Here is a 23,148-nt window from a genome sequence, read left to right on the forward strand (position 1 = left end):
ATTTCCTTCTTTCTCATGGCTAAATGATATTCCTGTGTGTGTGTGTGTGTTTGTGTGTGTGTATCTCACACTTTCCTTATCCGTTCATCTACAGACAGACACTTAGGTTGCTTCCAGGCCTTGCCCATTGTGAATAATGCTATTCCCCCTTCTTGTTTTTTGAAATCTTGCTTACATGACTGTGCTCTTTTCTACTTTAGGGAGATAAGACCAGTTAATCTATCATCTGGTTTTTGAGGCTTGCAAAGGGCCTCGGGATTCTCATATTTAACATTAGGAGTCACACAAAAGACTTAATTGGAGAAAGAGAGAGCTCAATATCTACTGAGATCAGGTTAACCCCTGGAATGTATTTTGCTTTTATTAAAATCTGAAAAGAGGAATGAGCTTTCTCTGTCTCTCTCTCTTTCTCTCTTTTATCAGTGGCCTCTTTCTCTTCAAATAAGGGTATGGTGAGGGGGAGGGACTCTGTTAGGGAACAGGCCTAATTAGTAACGTTCTAGTAAATGGAGTCTTTATTTTAAATTAACCACTATTGAAGCTGTCTTCATCAGAATAGCCTAGGTTTGGAATTATGAATAAGTCAATCTATCTAAGCTATTGTGCTGGTTTTCTTGGTTATGTATATGCCCAGAATCTCATTATTTGCAACATTCTCAGCCACCTGGGTATAATGGTAGTGGTGGTGGGGTGATTTGTTCACAAATTCCATTCAAGCTTTTTATCCACCCAGGCTCTGGTGGGGTGGGCCAAACAGACCGAAAATGCTATATGCTGTTTTGGCTCTTTCTACTAATTTTTCTTTTGTTGGATCCCACTTTGACTTCAGGAGTTATATATGTCTGGGAAACTGACACTGCAAAATTCTGGCCTGTTCCCTGCCCTGATGCTAAGGGATAAATATAGATCTCAACCACTACAGAAATGTGGCCAGGATTCCAAGGGGTGTGTGCATGAGGGGCAGTGACTGATGGAGCCATTCTGTCACGTGGGCTAGCAAAAGGCTTCTTTATGTCCAAGACCCTCTTTGGGGAGGGGAGGGGTAAAGCGGGAGCCTGGCCTCTAAAATCAGAATGCATAATCCACATTTCAAGGGGCTCCTACATTGACACAAATAAGGAATATTGTAGGTGGTTCGGTGTGTGTGTGGGGGGGGGGAGAGCAAAGGGAATCTTTCCCGACACCCTAGATCCTTTTGCATGAGATCAGTCTTATGAAAAAAGAAAGTTATTCCCAGCCATGTCCCCTCACCCCCAACGCCCACCCACACCCCACCTCCTGCACACGCTGACACTCAGCTCTTAATGGAAAAGAACACAACCTAAGATTTCCATTGGGCCCATAGTACCTCGGGCGCTAGAGGAGGGCAGAGGGCGGGTGGAGACATGAGGTGAGGGGGGTGGTGAGTCGCTCACCCTCTCACCCTCGTGACCCAGAATATCTCCCCCCTCCCTCTAATGATGAGCTTGCTTTTCCATAAGGGCTTTCCTTTGATTCAGGGAATGGGCCAACCAATGAGAAAGGGGCATGTTAGATTATTTTGGGGAAGGGCTCATGCCAGGAGGGTTCACTTTTACTAGGCGCCAAGTGTCCCCAGCAACCAGTGTCTCCTGTACCAGCAGAAGCTCCAGAACTCTCACCCCTCGCCTGCTGCCAAGGCGTTGCCCACTGAACAGCCATGAGAAGGCAGCTCCGGTCCAGAAGGGCTCCGGCCTCTCCTTACGGTTATCGCTACAGACTTGTGAGTCCCGGGGAGCAGACTATCCTGCTGCCCCTTTTGAGTGGGGTGGGTCGGGGGTTGCATAGGTCTTGGCTGATGGCCACTTCTCCTTAGCCTGGGCAGGAACAGCAAGGTTAAAGGAAGCCTATCATTTCAAGATCGAGCAGTGGCTCCTGGCATCCCCATTGGACTCCAAACTGCTGCACTGAAGGAGGAAGCCCCTCTTCCCAGGGAACAAAGACAGGAAAGGGGAAGATGCCAAAGAATATGCGCCTTCTAAAATTTGGGGGATGAGGGTGGGGTGGGGGGCGGTGTCTGGAATCTCAACAAACAGACCTTTTGGAGTCTGGGAGTAGAGGTTTCAGTCGGATAGCAGGAGATTTTGCCAGGAGCCAAGGGAAGGGGAAGAAGGAGCGAAAGACACTGCCCACCCAGCTGTCTCAATCCCTTGGGGTGGGAGCGTCTTTGGAACCCAGCTGCTCTTTTTCTAAAGCAGAAATTCCAAACTATGGCGAAAATCATAGAATCATAGAAGCTGGGAGGAATCTTAGGCATCATCTCTCCAGAAGCCCTCATTATGTAAAGGAGGCGGCTGGGGCTCAGAGCGCAGGAGTGACTTGCAAGTTAGTAAAGAGCCACAGCGAGAACGCCAAGTTTCCTCACTTCTAATCCTGTGCTCTTTCTATTATATGTGCAGTAGGCAACTCCCTAGCCCTCTGATCCTCCACCACCCGTTGCCAGCCCGCCGGCCACCCCACTCTGACCCCCCCACACACATGCACACGGGCACACACACGCCTGCACACGTGCACACACACGCCCCTCTGCTGTCGCCATTTATCTCCAGGGTGCATTACAGATTTCTCTGAACCCACAGTTTCTTTGCATTTACTTTGCTCTAAATCGTTAATATATGCCACATGCAGTCCTGTTGTGGGGTGGGGGAGGGAGTGTAGTTTGAAATCTCCCCCAGAGAGGGCTGTGATCTGAGCCCCAGGAGGAAACAAAGCTTAATACACTCTTCTCTGGAAATGGCTGCTTATATAACCAGGGAGTTAAGTAGAGACTGTCAACAGCCAGCAGAGGAAAACACAATCCTTCTAACCCCACATCAACCTACAGTGGGCTTCTCTTAACTTCTCAGCCACACCGTGTAGAGTCTTTTTTTTTTTCTCCCCACATTCCCAGAGTCCCTCCCAGTTTTCAGAGCAGTCACAACCTGTAGGACACATAGAACTATTCCTTCCTTGGCTTCTTTTCTTTGTAATGTTGCTAAAGCGTTGTGTTCCATTTCAGTTATTTGTCAAGTGCATCAGAGGAGCTTGCCCTTTATGGGAAATACTTGATTTTTAATGCGTGGGAGGTGATCTTGCCCTTTATAGGGAATACCTGATCAAATTTTAAAAATTATTTAATGCAGTGATTAATTGTATGCTAATTTCTCTTTTAAAATTAACCAACCATTCAAATGTTTACAGAGCGTTACTCAATGCAGGACACAAATTTATCCTTTGGGTCATACTGTTTGTTTATATGTTTATATGTTTGTATATTTAGAGTGCTCAAAATGGAGCCACCCTCTGCCCTTCAGACTCTTCCCTTTTAGGGCAACATGATGGCCCCAGCACACACCCACTACTATATTCCAGCACATTCACACATGCTATCACATGAGGGCACTGCCACTTTAGGAAACGGGCAAAAACAGACCCTCTCATTACCAGAGGATTCCCTACAGGATTCTGTTAAATAGTTGCACAAAAGTGCCTCTCTTGTACAATATGACGTTCTCCTATCTCTGGAATCAGAGGAGAGGGGAAAAGAATATTTGAGGTTCCTGAAGCTCAGGCAGTGTGAGAGCCATGGGGAAATTAGCTCGGAGAAGGTTAATTCTTCCCGGGAGGGTAAGGCTTTAATGACAAGCCATCTTTAATGGGATTATCATGAAAGCTCATATCTACAAATAAGATCAGGTTGAGGCCGAGGCCAGCTGCCTCCCCTGTGGAGCAGAGGTGCAGGGCAGGCACGCAGGCGACAGGGAGAGAAAAGGAAGTTGTCCAGAAGATATAAAAGGACTATAAAACCGTTCCACCTCAAATTCTCCGAGCTCCCCAGTTGCAGTAGATTGTTTGGGGGCCGTGAGGATTACCCACCACAGTGCACAAGACTGTTGGAGTTAGGACGCCCAGCTTTGTGAGAGCAATTTCCCTGGTGCCCGGGTTCAGGTTTTAAGTTTGGCAGTTATCACCGGGGCTTGTTCAGTCTCCACTGGTTAGCTAGCTGTGGGTCCCCATGCTGGGGGGTTAGGGAAGATCAGCTCTGCCCCCTGGGTGCTCAGAGTGCAGCCTGGGAGGTCAAATGTGTACCTGTGTTCGCACATGAGTGAAAGAGATTGAAGAGCATTTATTAGTCCATTCAACACTGAGTGATACGGGTTATCCTCTTGAGCCTGGTACCGTGAGTCCACGTCAGGGTCAGAAATCCTTGATTATGAACACCTGCAATCTCTCAGCAACACAGAATCGAACAGTGTTGTGCTCCATAAATCTGTTAACCACCTCGAGGCACTTGTGCTCAGTGTGACAGAGGAGAAATATCACGGTCCGGGGTAACAAGACACACAGGTTCTGAGGCTGTCAACTTGATCACAAACCTGCGGTGTGGCTGTAGCTACGGCCTGTCCTCTCTCTGGGCCTCAGATGGACAAGGGAATCTCCAAGGTTCCTGTCAGTTCTAATACGGTGTGTGATAGAGAGCCATACATTGAGGGGCTCCCGGTGGTTCAGTCAGTGAGGCGTCTGCCTTTGGTTCAGGTCATGGTCCTGGGGTCCTGGGATGGAGCCCTGCATCAGGGTGGGGCTGAGCAAGGAGCAGGGAGCCCGCTTCTCTCTCTCCTGCTCCCCCTGCTTGTGCTCTCTCTCTGCCAAATAAATAAATAAAGTCTTAAAAAAAAGAAAGATGTACATTGATACAAATTTGAGAGCAATTCAAGAGTGCTGATGATCCAGAGCGAGAGAGTGCTGGGCAGACTGAACGCCGAGAGCAGAGCCTTGTCATTCTGTGTCACTTTTACTGATCCTGAACAATCCAATTTTCTGAGCACCCCCCTCCTCCATTAATGGCAGCATTTTTAGCTGAGTGTCCTCTAAACGGCCTTTGAGGAATCAGGCAGGGAGGGGGCAGCATGGAGCCCCTGGCCTCTGGCACTGGACACATCCAACCCCAACAGGTGCATAGGCCCCGCCACTCTTCACATTTGGACAGCAGAGAGAAGGGAGGGTGGCCTCATTTTCTGCTGCTGCAGTGAGCCTTGGCAGATCCACAAAGAGCAAAGCTCCAACTCTCCTGCCTGGGGCTAGGACGCATTTGAAATACCGTCGGTGAAGTCTGGGTTTCTCTTTTTTTGCTTAATTTTCTTAGAACCACTCAGAGAAGATTACTGTTTCAGATCTCAAGGGCTGCAATCAGTCAATCAACAAATATGTGCTGAGCACTAACTGCGTGCCTGGATTTTTGCCTAGGGTATAGGGTGGGGGTGGGGGTGAGGGAGACTCAGGAAGTATCAGTTGAGGTTCCAGACCTCAGGTAGTCTGTTCAACCAGCTTAAGGCAGGCAGAGGTGCCAGCTCAGGCAGCAGTCAGAGAAGCAGCAAATAAACCCCTATGATTTGCTTCTGCTAGGAAAAGAGTCTAAATTTCGAGGAGGGGTACAGCCTCTGGCCTCTCCTCCTGCTGTCTGTCCCAGGCTACTTTTGGCTACAACTTGGGATGGTCAGGTTGAGCTCCTGCAAGTAAACAGGACAGACGAAAGAGCTGGCTTGGACTCAGAATTTGCCATGGTGGACTCGAGTCTGAAACAACCCCGTCCTCCCTGCTGGGCTCAGCTCCGCCCTGACAAGCCAAAGTTAAGCAGGAGGTCGAGGCCCCAGGATGGAGTGGTGACATAGGCAGTCCTAGGGGAAGAGCCCAAAGGCCTGCAGCTGAGAATAAAACTTACACCTCTGTGGAAAGAATATTGGGTCAAAATGGGTCCTAGAGAGGCTATTTCCTCCAAGAGTGGAGAGAAAGAAAATGTGCCTCTTGTAACAATGGGTGTGTATACAGGGAAGCGGAAATTTGAAGCATCTCCGAATATTGAGTCGTTTTTCATTGATTTTCGCTGGTGGGATGTGCCATTGGAAATTTTTCTCAAAAGGAGGACTGTGTTTTGTCACCATTCCAGGACGATCAAGATGAAGTGAACCAGAACTACTTAGCAGATGAAGAGGAAGAAGCTGAAGAAGAGGCTCGGGTGATGGTGGTACCCGATTTGGAGGAGGAGGAGGAGGAGGAGGAGGAGGAGGAAGAGGAGGAGGAGGAAGAGGAGATAGAAGAGGAGGAAAAGGAGGAGGAAAAGGGTCAGGGTCAGCCAACAGGCAATGCCTGGTGGCAGAAATGGCAGATCGTGAACGAATACCTGTGGGACCCGGAGAAAAGGATGTCTCTGGCCCGAACAGGTCAGAGTTGGAGTAAGTCCCAGTTGTCCCAATGCCCCAGTCGGGTGTCCTTTGCTTTTGGCTTGGTGTCCAGGACTCCTTTACCATACGTTGGATGGGCTTGTCTGCAAACTTCTCTTAGATTTCACGTGAAGGGCTCAGTGCCTCGGGAAATGCCTGGACTGCGGGCAGATCCCTTTGGAAGAAACTCCAAAATAGGTAAACAAACTGGATTATGGAGCTGAAAGCCACTGGGCTCAACTTCATTTGCGATGCAGAGAGACAGTAAGAATGAGTTGAAAGAGCACAGGGTTTTTTTTGTTTTGTTTCGTTATGTGTTTATTTATTTTTGGTGTCTTAAGTCCCACCCCCTTCACTTTCTATCTGTGTGACCTTGGGCTCATCATTGACCCTCTCTGAGCCTCGGTTTTCCTCACCTGCCAAATGAGGGCAACAGTCCCTACCTTGTCTCTCCCCATATGATCAGCCTGAGGTCCCCCGTCAGATGCTCCAATTGTCAAGTTGAAAGCACAGTTGACCCTTGAACGACACAGGTTTGAATGGCACTGCTCCACACAGGCGGTTGGTTTGTTTGTTTTCTTCCCACAAACACAGCATAGTGCTGTAAATATATTTTCTCTTCCACAAGATTTCCTTTTCTGTAGCTTACTTAATTGTAAGAAGACCATATATCATGCATGCAACGTACCAAATACGAGTTAATTGACTATTTCTGTAACTGGGAAGGCTTCTGGTCAATAGTTGGCTATTACTAGTTAAGTTTTGGAGGAGTCAAGAATTAGACACAGATTTTCGACTGCACGGGGGTTAGCACTCCTAAGCCCCGCACTGTTCCAGGGTCAACTGTACTATGCAAGAGACTATTTCTAGGATGTGAGACCCCAGTCCCCGCTAACTTGACTGGGGGTAGGGGGTGGGGTTTACAAAATCTCATCGTTTCACCCAGTAATGTCAGAAAAGGAAAGCCAGGAGGGCTGCCCTTGGCCCTGGCTGGCTTGTGTGTGTTTTAGGCTCCCACGGTGTACACAGAGAAATTAGGTTTAAAGCGGTTGTTTCTGGTGATTACGGCTGAGCCCCCCGTAGTGCTCCATCAATGGCAGAATGGCACCCCTAGCTGTGCCACCTTGTACCACACACTGCCACCACTTCAACTTCACCACTTCCCCAGCATCCCACTCCCTGGGTCCTACTCACCTCCTGAACAATTAATGCTGAGCCTTCTCCTCAGGAGATTTAGCCTGTGGTAAAATTCACACTTGCCACACTCTACGAGGCTCAGAAAAGGAGCAGCTGCTGGTTTGGCATTCAGTTAGCCCACAGGAGAAGGACAAAATAGATGACTCTATGGATGAAATAAGAGTCCTCTAGTGTCCACGGTCTAGGCTGCTAAAGTTGATGGTCATGCCTTCCAAAGGCTCCTTTGGCTGAGAATTCTCTCCCTCCTAGTTTATGTTTCTAATTCAGCTCCATCAGGGTGAAACGGCCAGCCCTCCCTTCCTGGAATTAGGAATAGCAGGTGTGGGGCTCTGAGCAACACCCACCTCCCTTCACCCCTCCCCAGTTCCCAGCCCCACCCCTGCCTATCCTTCAAGCTCTCAACTGGAACAAATGTACCATTCAAGGAACATTCCAACGTTCTGGAAGCTGCAAACGCTGGACACTCACTGAGGCTCCAAAGGGGGGCACAGCTGTTTCTCCCTTGCCTAAAGAAGACTGGGAAAACAGGCCTTGTGAAATGCAAGTGTGATTCTGGGAGAGAGAGAGAAAGCTATACTTTAACCCCTAAATAGCCAGCCATTAGAACTTCACCAGATGATCTGATCCACACTGTCCCTGTGGAGAATCATCCATAGGCCAAAAGAGAGTGATGGAGGAGAAAGGTTCAAGTGCCTGGGGAAGATATGACAGTGGGGACACTGCATGGTAGGCCATATCCAGGCCTCTGGATGGCAGGTCTCAGGAGAGTCTAGGAACTCAGGCTTCTGCTATTGGGCTATGCCTGGGCAAGGGTCATGTGGTGATGTTAATGCCTAGGCCACCGAGCATATGCTTTGCCGCCCTCTTGCTTGAAACTTAGGTGCCCACTTGAGCATTTACTAACCCTATCCCAGCCTGCACATAAACATGACCAACATATTCACCCAGCCTATGATTATATTCTGGGTTTTTCCTTTGGTAGCTGGGCAACTTCTATTTTTAGGAACTATCTGTTATTTTATTGGATACTGACAAGAACCATATGAGGTAGTAATATTATTATCCCCATTTTACAGATGCAGAAACTGAGGCTTAGAGAGGGTAAGTAATTTATCTAAAGTCACACAGTTATTAAGTGGCAGCACTGGGATTCAAGCCCAGGTCAGATGAACACCGGGGTTTGTTCTCTTGCCAGACCACACTGTCTTCGTGAACCGTAGTGATGAGCGAGGCCCTGATGGGTAGCGTCTCAGAACCTGATGGGATGTTTCGGTGGGAGGAATAAAGAATGTGGATTGTGGGTACCTACTATAGCTAAGATACCCTGGTCTATCCAAGCTTGGGTAAAGTATTCAGGAGAGACCCCTGGATTACCTAGAGGAGTGGCCCAAGTAAAACCTGAACATCCAGAGCAGAAAAAGTTGGAGGGATCAATGGGTTCCGAAAGGTATGGTGCTTGATCTTTCTTGGTGGGGATGGGGGTCGGGAAGCTGTGTTTGTTAGCCTATCACAGACTTCAGGGCACAGATTCCTGGGTAAGGCTCAGGGCCCTCCCCGCTAGTGCCATTCTCTCCTCTACACTTCCTAGCCACACATCCTAGGCAAGATGGAAGATATCCCCAATGGAATGTACCTGTATTCTATTGCTTTCCTTTCATCCCTGAAACTGAGTCTTCTAGTCCCCGAGGATGGGTTCCAGCCATTGGCCTGTCCCCAGGAACAGGGATGGGGGTTTAGGAAGGAGGAGGAGGCCCAGGACACAGCACATTGGGGCAGCTGGTGGGCAGTAGCCAAGTATCGCAGGCACACAGGCGCGGTTTCTTCTCCAGGGATTCCAGCTGAGTTCATGTGTCCATGTCCCAGTTCTGCCTCAGTTCACCTTATAAAACATCAAGGCTCCATTTTCAGTTGGATGCCTGAGGATCTTTTTTCTCCCTTCCTCCGTCCCTCCTCTCCCCTCCCCCGTTTTGGTTAATTTTATTTGGTTCATGGTTCGATTTAAAAATTAATATTTGGATTCAGTTTTGGGTACAGCAAAGTTATGTAGTTTGTTCCGGTTTTTGGTTCGTGATGCAGTTCAAATCTGTCGTTCCAACATCATGTTAGTGCTGTGAGTGGAGCCAGATATTGTTGCCTGAGAAGGCCCCAAGGAGGACTTGAAAAGTCCTCAGCAGCTGCCTCGTGCTCATTCACCTTACTCAGCACTGCCTCATCTTGGGGCAAACATGATTCCAATACAGCCCACGGAGGAGGGATTCACACTGCTGTGCTTCTGGTCCCACAGCAGTAATCATATTAATAAGAACAGTGGTGAGGTCCTGCCGTTTAAAGAGCACTTGGTATCTGCCAGGCTCTGTGCTATGCTATTTAGATGCATCGTCCAATGCTAAGAAGGAAGTCCTACTGTCGTCCTCATTTTACAGATGAGGAAACTGAGGCCCAGAGAGGCAAGCAGCATGTCCAAGATGAAACAGCAAAGCAATGGTAAGGTCAGGATAGGATGCAAGCAGAAGCGGAATTTCAGATATTGTTAGGGATGTATTTCAGTGTTATGAGGTTAAGTACTAGACTTGTTCCCATTTTGCCTGTGAGGACTTGGTGGGGTATAGAGAGGTTCTGGAACTGGCCCAAGCTCACAGGCAGAGCTCACAGGTAGCAAGCACCAATAATGAAGTACACTTTCTTCCTCCTTCCTTCCCTGTCATGTGTTCTTTATGGAAAGCATGAGCCACTCAAACTTTTGCTAAAGATGAATATGACTTGAAATAAGTAGGGTGAGGACTCACTTTGCCTTGATTAGAGTAGAGGCAAGTCCAGCGGAAATTAATCAAAAGTTTGAATTATAAGCTATGCAAAAAGAAATGCTGTTTTCATCACCTGCAAACACATATAATCACTGGAGCCAAGCCGCTAGGACTCTTCAGGGCACCTGCTTTAATGAGGACTCCCAAGCAATGTGCCCTCTGCAGTATGTTCAACTCCACTCCCCGGTAATCTTGCTCATGGCCATCATCTGTTCCACAAGCCCTTCCATCGGAGATGCTGTAAAGGTACACACTGCAATCAGACCTCCGACACGAAAATTCTCATGAATTCCAAATTGGTGAAATTGGAACAAGCAAGGACATACTGAATCTGGGGAGTGTGAAAAAACAAAAACAAAATAAAAGCTGTCTCATTTGTTGGGGTGGATTCTGGTTCATGAGTTCGAGTGAGGAGGCAGGCAGAGCTTGTCGGCAAGCGCTGACCACTCTCATCTCTGATTATTCTGCAGGCCTGATCTTAGTCATTTACTTCTTCTTCTATGCCTCCCTGGCCGCTGTGATTACCCTCTGCATGTACACGCTCTTCCTGACCATCAGTCCTTACATGCCGCCCTTCACCGAGAGGGTGAAGCCTCCTGGTGAGTGCCCAAGTGCCCTGTGCTGCCCAAATTTGCTGGAGAGAAATCTGCTTGCACCGCATGTTCAGCCTCAATTAACTTTGGCTCTTCCCAGTAATGACTTAGGGATTCAATCATTAAGAGTAAAAGTAAAATGGTATTTGGCAAATTATGGTCCTTTTTATTTTGATTGCCTGGGGCGGGTAGTGATTTCATGGGAATCGATACAAAAAAATTATCCCAAGAATGGGTTAATATATCCAAGACTTGTTTTCATTGCCAGGAGTTATGATTAGACCCTTCGCCCATAGCCTTAACTTCAACTTCAACGTTTCTGAACCTGACACTTGGCAGCATTATGTCATTAGTCTAAATGGCTTTCTCCAGGGTAAGTAAGTGCTTCTGAGTGGGGGAAATCTCTTTGGAAAGGTGATGGGTTGGGTGCACGGGTTGGGGTGGGAGGGATCAAAATTCACAGTTCACCAGAAATCCCACTCTTACTAACCCCAGCCCATCCTGGTCTTTCCCTACTATGCATCCCTCTCAGCACCTGTATACACAATCAAAACTGTTCTAGCTTGTGATCGTATGTTGTCTTGAAAGCACATAAGCCAACTCTCCATTAAGATGCTTAGTTCATCAGGGCAGAGAACTTGTTTCCTTTTCTTAAACATTCGCGGGCACCTAGTTATGTTCCGGGCACATCCAGATGGCTCAATGATGATCAATTATAAAAGATCATTCCATGGGAGTGGGTAGTGATGAGAAAAGAAGAGTGTTCTCCAGCATGGGAAGATTCCTGCTTCCTATACTCTTTCAAGGTAAGAGAATTCCTTTCTCCTTTCTCAGAGATGGGCCATCTTGATGGAAGAGAACAGGGGTCTTGATTTAATAGCATCCCGGCAGGGAGTTAGAGGAAGAATCTCTGGGTGACCGTCACTCCAATATTTTGATAACAAATGTTTGCAAGATGCCTATCTCTGTAGGGTCATCAGACACACTCTTGAGGACAAATGAGTGGTTTTTTGAGAAGCCCTTCCACAGACTAAAAACCAGGGAGCAGTTTGGTTAAGGTTCGACACGGAGCACACAGGCTCTGTATCGATCCAGCTATCAGAGAAGAGCCCCAGTGTATTAACATTGCTGCACCAATTATTTGTGGAAAAAAGCCAGTTGGATTGGTTTGGTTGTCCCTTCCTGGCTGAATTGGTGGGGCGTTGGGGGGTGGGGGAGTGGAGGAGGGGCATAGGGGGCAGTAGAATGTGCACTGAATTAAGAGAAAAACAATCTCTTATGTGATGGGAAGCGCTATGTAAATGCATAAATTTTGTCTTTTTTAAAAAAGATTTTATTTATTCATGAGAGACACAGAGAGAGAGGCAGAGACATAGGCAGAGGGAGAAGCAGGCTCCATGCAGGAAGCCCAATGCGAGACTTGATCCCGAGACTCCGGGATCATGCCCTGAGCTGAAGGCAAACGTTCAACCACCGAGCCACCCAGGCGTCCCTTGTCATTTCATGCATAGAAAAATCCACCATCAGGGCGCCTGAGTGGCTCAGTCGATTAAGTGTCTGACCTCTGATCTCAGTTCAGGTCTCCATCCTAGGGCTGTGAATTCAAGCCCCGCATTGGACTCCACACTGGGTGTGGAGCCTACATTAAAAAATATCTACCATCTCTATTCTACAAACGAGGCGACTGAGGCTCAGAAAGGGGAAGTAACATGATAAAAGTCTCCCAGCAGCCGAACCAGTGTTTAAACCCACATCCGTGGTTTTGACACCCTTGCTACTGGAAGTGTAGTCCAGGATCTGCAGCAACAGCATCCCCTGGGAGTTTATTAAAAAGGCAGGCTCTCAGGCCCCACCCCAAGGCCTGTGGAATCAGGACTGGCACTTGAACAACAGCCACAGGTGATCTGTATAAACTTTAAAGCTTGAGAAATACACTGCTTTTTGTAATTGCTTGCTGCCCTATGACCAGGAGTTAGAAACTCAGCTTTATTATCAGTTATGCTCAGTGTCCTTTTGGGTAAGTCTGAGTTTCAGATTCCTAACCTGTGAAATGAGGGGAGCTGGGTCCTTTCTGAGTCCATGTTGTTCCTTTTTGAGCTCAAAAAATGTTTTGGGCATCATAGCCAGCACAATATCTTCTTTTCTTTCAAACTGTTTGTGAACTATTACAAGCATGTTGCCAGAATCTCTGCGGAGGAAATCCGTCTGAGAAGCTAGAGAAATACCAATTCTGACCTAATGACAGAGATGGAAAACATTAGGGAAAGCAGTGGGTTTTTAGTTGCTACGTGTAGATAGCATGCCCTATTTAAAAGGAACACATCTCTGAAATAGCATCCCAGAGTATCAATTTCATTCCCAGGAGGACTGGGATTTTGCAATAAGGGTCATGCCCATGTCACATTATTTTTAATGGAACTACCTCAAGAGAAACAACGAGCACGTGATTAGAGCTTCTATTTAGAAACTTATTATTTGAACATAGTTCTTGTGCTAAAAAAAAAAAAAGATTAAAACAAAGCCTTGAATCAAATGTAGCTTTGTTGAAGGAAAAATAAAGACTTAACCATAATCAGAATTGATTTAAAATTCCCAGTTGCTTCTTAATAATATTAAACTGGAGTCACAACCTGTCTAGATGCAGACCCAGCAGTACATTTGGAGTTTCACCACTGGTAAATCGTATAGGTACACAATCTCCTCCGATAAACTAAGTGGCTAAGAACATGAGTGCAGGAGGGCTGGACCTAACAGGACTAACTGGACTCCGTCGTTTAACACCAGATTGGAAATAATGTAGTAATTTCCAAAGCCCAGTTCCATGGCATCTATCTGGTAGTCCAAAGAGTGAGCTCACAGATAGCCCCCTTCTTTTTTTATTTTTTTATTTATTTATGACAGTCACACACACACACAGAGAGAGAGAGAGAGAGAGAGAGAGAGAGAGAGAGAGGCAGAGACACAGGCAGAGGGAGAAGCAGGCTCCATGCACCGGGAGCCCGACGTGGGATTCGATCCCGGGTCTCCAGGATCGCGCCCTGGGCCAAAGGCAGGCGCCAAACCGCTGCGCCACCCAGGGATCCCAGATAGCCCTCTTCAACTCTCTTTCCCGATGTGTATACCTTGGACACATGTGACGTGAACTCTGAGTGCCTCGGGTCTCGACAGACAAGATCTCACCTTCTCACCTTCTTGGGGGAGACCCTACATCTTGTCGTTGGTTTCTGTCTCTCAATCTAAGCTTCTATTTTGCGGTGCTAACTTCCCTCTGTAAAGGACCAGAAGCTGGTTTTTCTTCTCTTTCTCCCTCTTTCTCTTCCTCTCCCTTCCTCCTGCCCCACAGCACACACTTCTCATTTTCTTGCATCAGGTGTCTCTTGTGGACCTCACAGGAGATGTGTCCTAGACTGACCTTAAAGAGATTTCACCCAAGAGCTTCACTTCCTTATATAAGCCCCACTGTGACACGATTCAGTCCCTCTTCCAAAATCTGTCTGCTACGTGCCTATTCCTCTTCCAAGAGTAGAAGGAGCAGCCCTCCAAGATTACGATGTGCCATAGCTGAAAAGAAATAAGGGAAAATGGCAGTTATAAAGTGGCCAGCACATGACCCGGCGATAGATATTCCCAAGTGCAGAAGGAAGGAGAAGCAATCAAAGTGGGCCAAGGGGGATGAGCCCAAAAGGTTTCCAGGAGAGAGGCTGATTGATGGAGGGCCTTGGGCACCGATCCGGGTCACAGAGCCTAGGCCAGGCCAAGTGGGCTTTCAGAGGAGTACAAGCAAGCTGCAGACAGGAAACTAGGGAGGAGGACTACTGGAAACGTGGCCTTCCTCTGTAGCACCTGTCTAACGTACCCTTTTGCCACCCACACGCTCACCTTAGGTTACAATGACAGTCTTCAAGAGGAGATGAATGTAGATTGTCCCCCGGGGCAGTACTTCATCCAAGATGGCGATGAGGATGAAGACAAGAAGGCCTGCCAGTTTAAGCGCTCCTTCCTCAAGAACTGCTCTGGCTTGGAGGACCCTACTTTTGGCTACTCTACGGGACAGCCCTGCATCCTTCTAAAGATGAACCGGGTATACTGGCCTTTGATACTCCGGTGATAATAGGTGGATGAGCTGGGTAGGAGGGCTCTGGCCACTCCATTTCTCTTGGGCTCTGTCTCCACACACTGCAAGTGTGGTCACTTTTACTGACAGCATCAGTAATACAAACAATGGGACAAACCTATCAAACAATAATACCTTTTTCTCCCTGAGTACTTCCTATGTCCACTCTTCTCCCCCATCCCAAACCAGCCCTTGATGCCCTCTGTCAGCAATGAGGTCCTGAGCTGTTTGCAACAAGGGACTGACATGGTGGCAGTAGGGAGGGGCAATTCTTATAAGAAATACATTTTCTTCCTCTCTTGCCATGCCTGAGGTGTGGTAGAGCCTTCCCAAGTACATACCTCTTCAAACCAGAAAGTTCTTTACATCTTCAGGGTTCTCTGTATGAACATCAGGTAACAGTGTAATGAGTAAGCTGAGCTGCGCAACTCTGAAGATATTTTGCATATTTTGCTTTTTGTGATATTCCTATGAGGGCAAAATAGATTACGTTTATGCCTAAGGAAGTGGTGGCTTCAGGGGGATTTAGAAAAGTCCCATTTTCACTGTCCAATCCGTTTTGTTTTATGATGTGAAGACAGTAACAACAATGCTGGTTTTCCTTTGCTAGATTGTAGGCTTTCGTCCTGAGCTTGGGGATCCTGTGAAAGTGTCCTGCAAAGTTCAGGTAAGGTGCCTTTTTGAGTGAGTATGGCTAGCACATTGGTTTTATGCAAAAAGGTGGTTCATCCCTTCCAAGGGCTTCACTATGGATGACTGACTGGCTATGGGTTAGGGAAAGGGTTCATTTTTTCATAACTACAAGTCCCTTTAGTACCTTCAGGCCTTCTTCTTGCCAGAAAGCATTCAATTCGTGTGTGTGTGTGTGTGTGTGTGTGTGTGTGTGTAGTGTGTCTGCGTGTGCGCGCCAGTTTATACCTGTGAAAGCCAAACAATGAACCTGTTAGGGGCCACAGCAGGGAATGATAATGTGCCACGTCATTAATTGGGATTCTGTTTACACTTTTGCTTTTAGCTCTAATTACTTTTTTCTTTGAACTAAACAAACAGATTTCATTAGAGCCATTAGTCCCTGCTTTTAAAACAGAATTTCACTTTTTGCAGCAATGACCAGTGGCACTGCGTGTTGCAATAACAAATGACTACAAGGGAAGTATAAACAGAACTCCATTAATATGCTAATTAACTGCCCTTCGAGGGGCCATTAACTCCTATCTCATCTGCACCAATTAGCTCCTTTGTAGGAAGAAGCCCTAGATCTTGGGTTTGCTTCTCAAACTGGAAGTGGTAGCTCCCTCCTGTTTCATAACATCCACTGTACCCCCAGCCCTGGACAGTTGTCTCACTAATGTGTGAAGCCAGGTAATCCCATTCTTAGTTCTAGAAATACAGCTCAAAACTCCAGTCTTGATGGTGCTAGATCAGAAAGCAGCAAGAGGCAACATTCATTCAGCAAGCATTTATTGATCACTTATGATATACCAGGTACTTTGCTAGGTGTTGGGGGTGCCAAGATAAATACGACTCTGTCTCTGAAATCAGGGCAATCAAATATTACAGCTGCTATGAAAAGTGCAGTGGGGACACTGAGGAGGGAAAGGTTAGTTCCACATGGGAGGTGCTGACGCTGAAGATGAATGTTGAAAGGTCAGGATATGGTTTGCCCTGTGAACAAGATCGAAGGACATTCATTCTGTTCACATGTACATGAGTATGTGTAAATATACACACATGTGAGGTGTGACTACAAATTAGTGGAACTGATTCCACGGATTATTCACAAACGTGAACTGCATCGCTTTCTAGAAGAATATGTAAGTAAATCATAAAGACCAACACAATCTTAAACTAGTATATTAATTAGCTTGAGTCCTGCTTATAGTTCTCTAGTAGAAGCCATTCATTTTTCAGCTGACATAGAACCTTGCTGAGAACTGTCCTTTAAAACGAAAACAAGAAATATTAAGAGTCTTTATACATTCTATAATAATCAACTGGTCAAAATCAACACCCACTTGTGGAAATAAAGCAGGATAAGGTAATCACTAGAATAAATTAAGGAGAGCTCCAATTATACTAGGAACGATTACACTGTGTTGAAAGAAGTAATCACATGACCCCAGTGAGTGATTTGCTAGTAGTGATGCACTGTCTGTCCCTTATCAGCCCCCAGACCTCCGCCATATAAGGCAAGCCTAATTCATAGGCAGAAAGGTCCGTCCCCTACCTGACATGATATGATGAAGCTAGACTTATTTATTTCATCTTTCCAGCCCTGGTTCCCTCTTGCTCATCCCCCTGATTGCCTCTATAGTAATTAAGCACTATAGAGAACGTGGTCAGAGACATGAGTTTTGGTGGGCCAAACTTATGGGATGTGTCCCTATACATCAGATTCCTGTGCATCGGTCTGACTGTCTGACTTCCAACAGAACTGAGCCCACAATGTGAAGGTTGTTGTGGCATGGAATTTATTAAACATGTTCTTTTTCTTAAGATTTTATATATTTATTTGAGAGAAGGATTGCGTGTGTGCACAAGCAAGGGTTGTGGAGGGGCAGAAGGAGAGGGGGAAGCAGACTTCCCAATGGGCAGGGAGCCCAATGTGAGGCTCCATCCCAGGACCCCGGGATCACCATCTAAGCCAAAGGCAGGCACTTAATCAACTGAGCCACTCAGGTACCCCTACTAAACATGTTCTAACTTATACCTGCCTCAAAGTCCAAGACTGGGTGCCAGCCCCAGGATGATTTTCTTGGAGAGGGGCTGGCATGGTAGGCCCTCTTGCTAGAGCAGCACCAGCTACTGCAAGCCCTCTGGAGCCCTTCTGTCTAGGTCCCCTAGGAGCAGTACAGAACTATATTGAGCATGTTTGGCCTCCTCAGTCTAGGCCTTCCATTCAATATTCTTGGAACTGAAAACCAAGGCACAGTCTCCCTCTGGAAATGCTCTGGGGATATAGGTGTGGGGTAAGCTATGCCCCATTCTGCTTTCATGGGTCTTCCTGGGACAGTTGGTTGTGGGTCACATGGTGAGTTCACCTGGGGCACAGGCCCCTTGAGCTCAGGCTTCAACCCACGGAGGGACCCAGCATCCCACATACACCTGCTTTTACTTACAGAGAGGCGATGAAAATGACATCCGATCCATCAATTACTACCCAGAGTCGGCTTCTTTTGACCTTCGCTACTACCCTTACTACGGCAAACTGACTCACGTAAGCCTGTATCCTTTTCAGTCTTTGCTGTCAGAAAGGGCTCAGAGACAGAGGAAGGGCTGTCTGGAATCTCTGAGAATTAGGGAGCAGCATTAGACAGCAGGATGAATAGCAGCTGGCCAAGACCAGGTGCTACCTCTACCAATTCCTAGTTTAAACGCTCCTTTCCATATCTGAAGGAATCCCAGATATGGTCTGGCCTCACTCCTTCAGTTTACAGACGGAGATTTTAGGCTTCAGAGAAAGTGACTTGCCCAAAACACATAGCTAATTAGCGGCAGAGCCAGGAGCAGACAAATCACTGTCATTGCACTCCATTACACCCAAATAATCACACCTGCCTGTTTCTCCCAGGTGAAGCCTTGGGGCAGTGGTGGTGGGTCATAGAGTGAGGCTTCATCTTTAGCAGAAACATTTGAAAGATACTAGTTCTGGTTTCATTCGTGGTTTGATATCCAGAAAATCATATCACATAGACTTAGAACTGGTTTTCCCCAGAGGACAATCAGACATCTGACAGTGACTTACAGGAGAAACATGCCATTTCCCCACTGTCCCAGAGCAGAGAGAGAGCATGTCAGTGGCTTTAGCCATTTGCGACTTGGCCTCATAGGACTCACTCAGTTCCCTGTGTGAGGATTATCCCATCTTGCACTGAATATCTGATCGCTTCTATCCTGTTACCCACTCCACCCCCTCCCCTCTTCCCACTTAGGATTCATTGTTCTTCCACCTACAGGTTAACTACACCTCCCCGCTGGTGGCAATGCACTTTACAGACGTGGTGAAGAACCAAGCAGTGCCTGTACAGTGCCAGCTGAAGGGCAAAGGCATCATAAATGATGTCATCAATGATCGTTTTGTGGGGAGGGTGATCTTTACTCTGAACATAGAAACCTAAGAACTGTGCGGGGGCCTCCTGCTTGTTCTGTTTCTGTTTATTTCATGTACCCCTGGTAGTACCTGGATTCTTTTTCTTCGATCAGGACACAGCCAGATGGACACCTAAGACAGCAGATCATCTTTCCTTGCCTTTGACATATGTATAAAATGATACTGTGGGATTGATTTTTCAAAGGTAGTCTCTCCTGATGACAAATAGATGATGTTAATTTCCTTTCCCCGCGACTTAAAACTAAAACCCGTTCTTGCTGCTAGAAGTCTCACCATAGTGTAAACATAGTATCTGATAAAATTCACAAGAGCCATGAAGGAGAATTGCTATGATAATTTTAAACTCATCGTGTTTTGTAAAATTTTGTTGTTTTTAGAGGTGAGAGTCCTCCCAATCAGGCCGATAAGTTTTTTTTCTTTTCTCAACCTGCCTGGCAAGTTCCTTCCCTGGGAACCACCAATCATATCAACTTGGAATACACTCAGGGCTACCATACCTAGAGAACTCTATATCTAAGGGTGCTTGAGGAACTGGCTGCCTCAAATGGGCAACTAAATAATACTGATTTGAAGACTAGGTTATCTTCAACTGGGCCAGAAAGCAGTGCTAACTGGATATCGTTCTGGAATAGAAATGAAGACCTTTCCTATGACTTTTCTGGGAGGTGGGGTCCACAGCAATTGGGGAGAATACCTACCATGTGGATGTGATTGGCATTTGATTCCTTGCTCTGAGGTGTGGTCATCCAAAAGCAAACATTCCTGCACACAGGTTTCTTTCAACTTCAGGCAAAGGAGAAAGCAAGGAAGATCTTCACCTGTTAATTATTCTTGGGCTATTTGCTTGACAGCAGTATAATGTTCATTGAGATCATCAGGGATGGGCATGTTGGTCCCCAGCTACAGCTCTGGGGATTGAAATCTCAGTCTCTTCCTACTGATCCATCGTAAGACAGAAAGCTCCTGCCAGGCCACCCAAAACCCAAGGCCCACTGCCAGCGTTTCATTTGCCTAGAAAACGATAGGAGGCAGATAGTAATTAAGCACTATAGAGATCCAGGTTGTGGATCAGCCAGGCTGCTTTGTCTTATCTTTGGCCATGCGACCATTCCACTGCTTCTTAACACCTCCACCAGGGGGAGGGCTGGGACAAGGAGAAAAAGTGAGCATTAGAGCATTGCATAGTGTCTCAGGGTCCAAAGTAAGCTTAAATGCCACCTAGAAGCATCCAGAGTCTGAATCTCCTCTACAATGTTTATCTTCTCCCAAAACAGGGAACTGGCAGTCTGGTAGTGAAGACAAACAAGCAAAGAAGTAACTATGAACTAGTATGACAAGTTATAAAACTAGTATGTGGTAATGCCATGGGAACATGAGGAAACGTAACTTGAGCTGAGAAAGTAGCAGAGGAAATTTCACATGCAAAGTCACAAATACGAAATACCATGGTGTGTTTGGGTAACTGGGAGCAGTTCATGTAACTGGAGTGTAAGGAGCTCAAAGGAATGGCCAGGAGTGGCAGGGGATTGAGCTAGAAAGGTGTACAGGTACTGAAAGAGGACTTTGAATTTAATCCAGTAGGTGAAAAGGTGTCATCAAGGTATTTTAAGCAGGGAAGCTCTGTGATCATATTTACACTTTAGAAAGAGCACTTTGGCAGCCACAGTGTGAAAAATGGGTTGAAGAGGGCAAGACTGGGGAGTGGGCAATGAGGGAGAAGAAGGAGTCAAGAATGGAACCAAGGTTTTGAACTTGGCTAGAACAGGTGTGATGGTGATATTGTTGATCAAGACTGGGAATACAAGAGAGAAGCAAGATTGGAGAGCAAGATGTGATCAATTTAAAGCTTGTGATTCCTATTGGTCAGACACCCATGTGGAGATGTAAACATAAGTGGAGTTGGGGAGAAGGAAATCTGAGAACAAAAGCAACATTTGCTTAAGTGAACTCTCTTAAGAAATTCTAAGCTATTTGATCTCGGGGAATTTGAGCCAGTTATTTAAACACACCACACCAATCTAGTCTCTCAGATAGTGTTTTTCTCTTCATTTGTGGCAGAAAGCACTGTGGCTGCTCTTTGGAATCTCCTTCCCACTTTCCAACTCTTGTCAACAGAGTAGAAGGGAGCTGACCTCTATTAACAAGTGATAAAATATTCGACAGCAGATATGTGAAAAATACAAACAACAAAACTGTCTCCTCCCAACCCCTGTCCTTATCAAATTCAATTTTCAAAACTAATCTTGAAAAAGAACAAAATACCTGAAGATGATAACTTTAAAACCATTTCAAGATTACTTCAAGTAATCAAACTCTCAAGATTCAGTAGTAAAAGATAATAGAACATTAGATCTGGAAAGGATATTAGAGTGTTTAGAGAAAACAACCTGCATTGCATCTGACTCCAGGTCCAGTGCTCTTTCTACTCTGAGCTGCTGCTTACCAGGAAGTACCATCTTTTTAAAAATCAATGGATGATATCCCAAACATTTTGAAACATATGTCAAATTTGGGTTAGAATAGTTAACATTTCACAGGAATTCAATTACTGGTGCTATATTTTATACATAATACATTATCCTGTTAAATGCGTTGACTATTACACAGACAAGGAATTATGAATCTTTTGTCATACAGTATTTCTCATTCAGTGGAATCCATTGTATCCACAGTTTCCAAGCAGTATTGAATAGTACTAGGATGGTTTGGGTTGTCAGCTGGGACATGAAAAAAATAGCTTTATCACACAGAACTGGATATTATAATATATACTCACTAAAATGGAATTCTAACAGTTCAATAAACTTCCAGTGGATTAATTAAAATCATCCCCCATACTGTATCATACCAAGATTTGATTTGCATACCATCTGTTGCAATGCACTTGGCTTTACTTTATTGTCAATGAGAATTACTACTTCCAAATGCCTTCGTGGTTTTGTCCATGCTAGACTTATGATTTCACACCCCCTCCGAAATCATTATCCTAAAGTAACTTTCCTTAGGCATCTATTTGCTGGGAATCTTCATGTAGAAAACATTATTATTGTATTGAGGAATTGTTGACAACAATAAATTGAAATAAAAAAGAAGTGTATGGTTTCCTCTCTCTAGACAGTACCACTGATTTTCCCACAGGAATACTGGGCAGCCATGTGGGTGGAAAACTTGACAACTGACAGCCTATTAGTTTAAAACTTTTTTCTTCTTCTTCCCTCTATTTTTTTTTTGACTCTTGGGGTTTAACCACAGAAGGATGAAACTAAAAGTTGTTTCGTTTCTGAGCATTTTTCCTTTTGTAGTCTCTATGCTCTGGTTTCACGGAAGACTACTTTGTCAGAGCAAACTTCCTTTCTTCATCGAGTCCTCGTGTAAATTGTTCCATTTGTTTGTATAGAAAAAGAACACCAAGAGAAACTTTGAGGTGGAGAGAAGGAACCAATATCCAAAGAGAAGCTGCAATTGCTTGATGAAAGCCTGGCTAAGTGATTTTAAGGCACATCTGGCCACAAATGGTCTCCCAGAGCAAATCTCTAATGGTAACTGCAATTAAAGACAAATATTTCCACTCCCTTGTCTGACTCAGAAACTAAGCTGCTGTAGGAATCCCTTCTTTCTTTGGGAGCTGCCCTGGCCTAAGGTCTACTAGGCTTATATGGTTTGATTGAGGCGAGATCTGTGATCCCAATACTTTTCCCCAATCTAGGTTCTTGGTTAGAGTCATTTTCCTTACTGATTTCCTCTTAAAGTATTCAAACATGATAAAGGAATTTAACCAAATCAAACAGAAACATGATTTCCACTGTGATTTTATCTAGGCAGAAAACAGAGGTTTGGATGTGTGTGGTGATGGGGAGGAAGAACAGGATGGATGGAGGCAAAGAGTGAGAGAAAGGAGTTGAAAGGCTGAATAGCCCTGCTTACTTCACAAAGTTCTTTAGTTGCAAGCTAGAAGGGAAGAAACACTGATAGGAGGATCTAAAAGGCTTAAGAAAGATATGATAGGCTCTCAGTCTGGCAGCTTAGTCGCCAGGATATACTTCTGTGCAGGCTCCTGTATGGCCATAACATCAATCAGGGTTTTTTTTTTAAGATTTTATTTATTTATTCATAG

The 23,148-nt window shown here is 45.8% G+C and overlaps 1 protein-coding gene across 2 annotated transcripts; it reads left to right on the top strand.

The window, feature by feature from the left end:
- Positions 1-1,478: 1,478 nt before the first annotated feature.
- ATP1B4 (ATPase Na+/K+ transporting family member beta 4) lies at positions 1,479-22,136 on the top strand. 2 transcript variants are annotated; one of them, XM_025431562.3, is made up of 8 exons: positions 1,479-1,741; positions 5,942-6,215; positions 10,687-10,815; positions 11,078-11,182; positions 14,694-14,890; positions 15,534-15,590; positions 18,045-18,140; positions 18,880-22,136. In XM_025431562.3, exons 1-8 carry the CDS (start codon positions 1,679-1,681, stop codon positions 19,039-19,041), a joined length of 1,083 nt encoding a protein of 360 aa, XP_025287347.1. In that variant the 5' UTR covers positions 1,479-1,678; the 3' UTR covers positions 19,042-22,136. The 2 variants fall into 2 exon arrangements, with proteins under 2 accessions (XP_025287347.1, XP_025287346.1); XM_025431561.3 differs by having other exon boundaries at positions 1,480-1,741; positions 5,942-6,227.
- The last annotated feature ends 1,012 nt before the right edge of the window (positions 22,137-23,148 follow it).

Source organism: Canis lupus, chromosome X, assembly GCF_003254725.2.
Source record: "Canis lupus dingo isolate Sandy chromosome X, ASM325472v2, whole genome shotgun sequence".
In the NCBI taxonomy this organism is placed as follows: domain Eukaryota; kingdom Metazoa; phylum Chordata; class Mammalia; order Carnivora; family Canidae; genus Canis; species Canis lupus.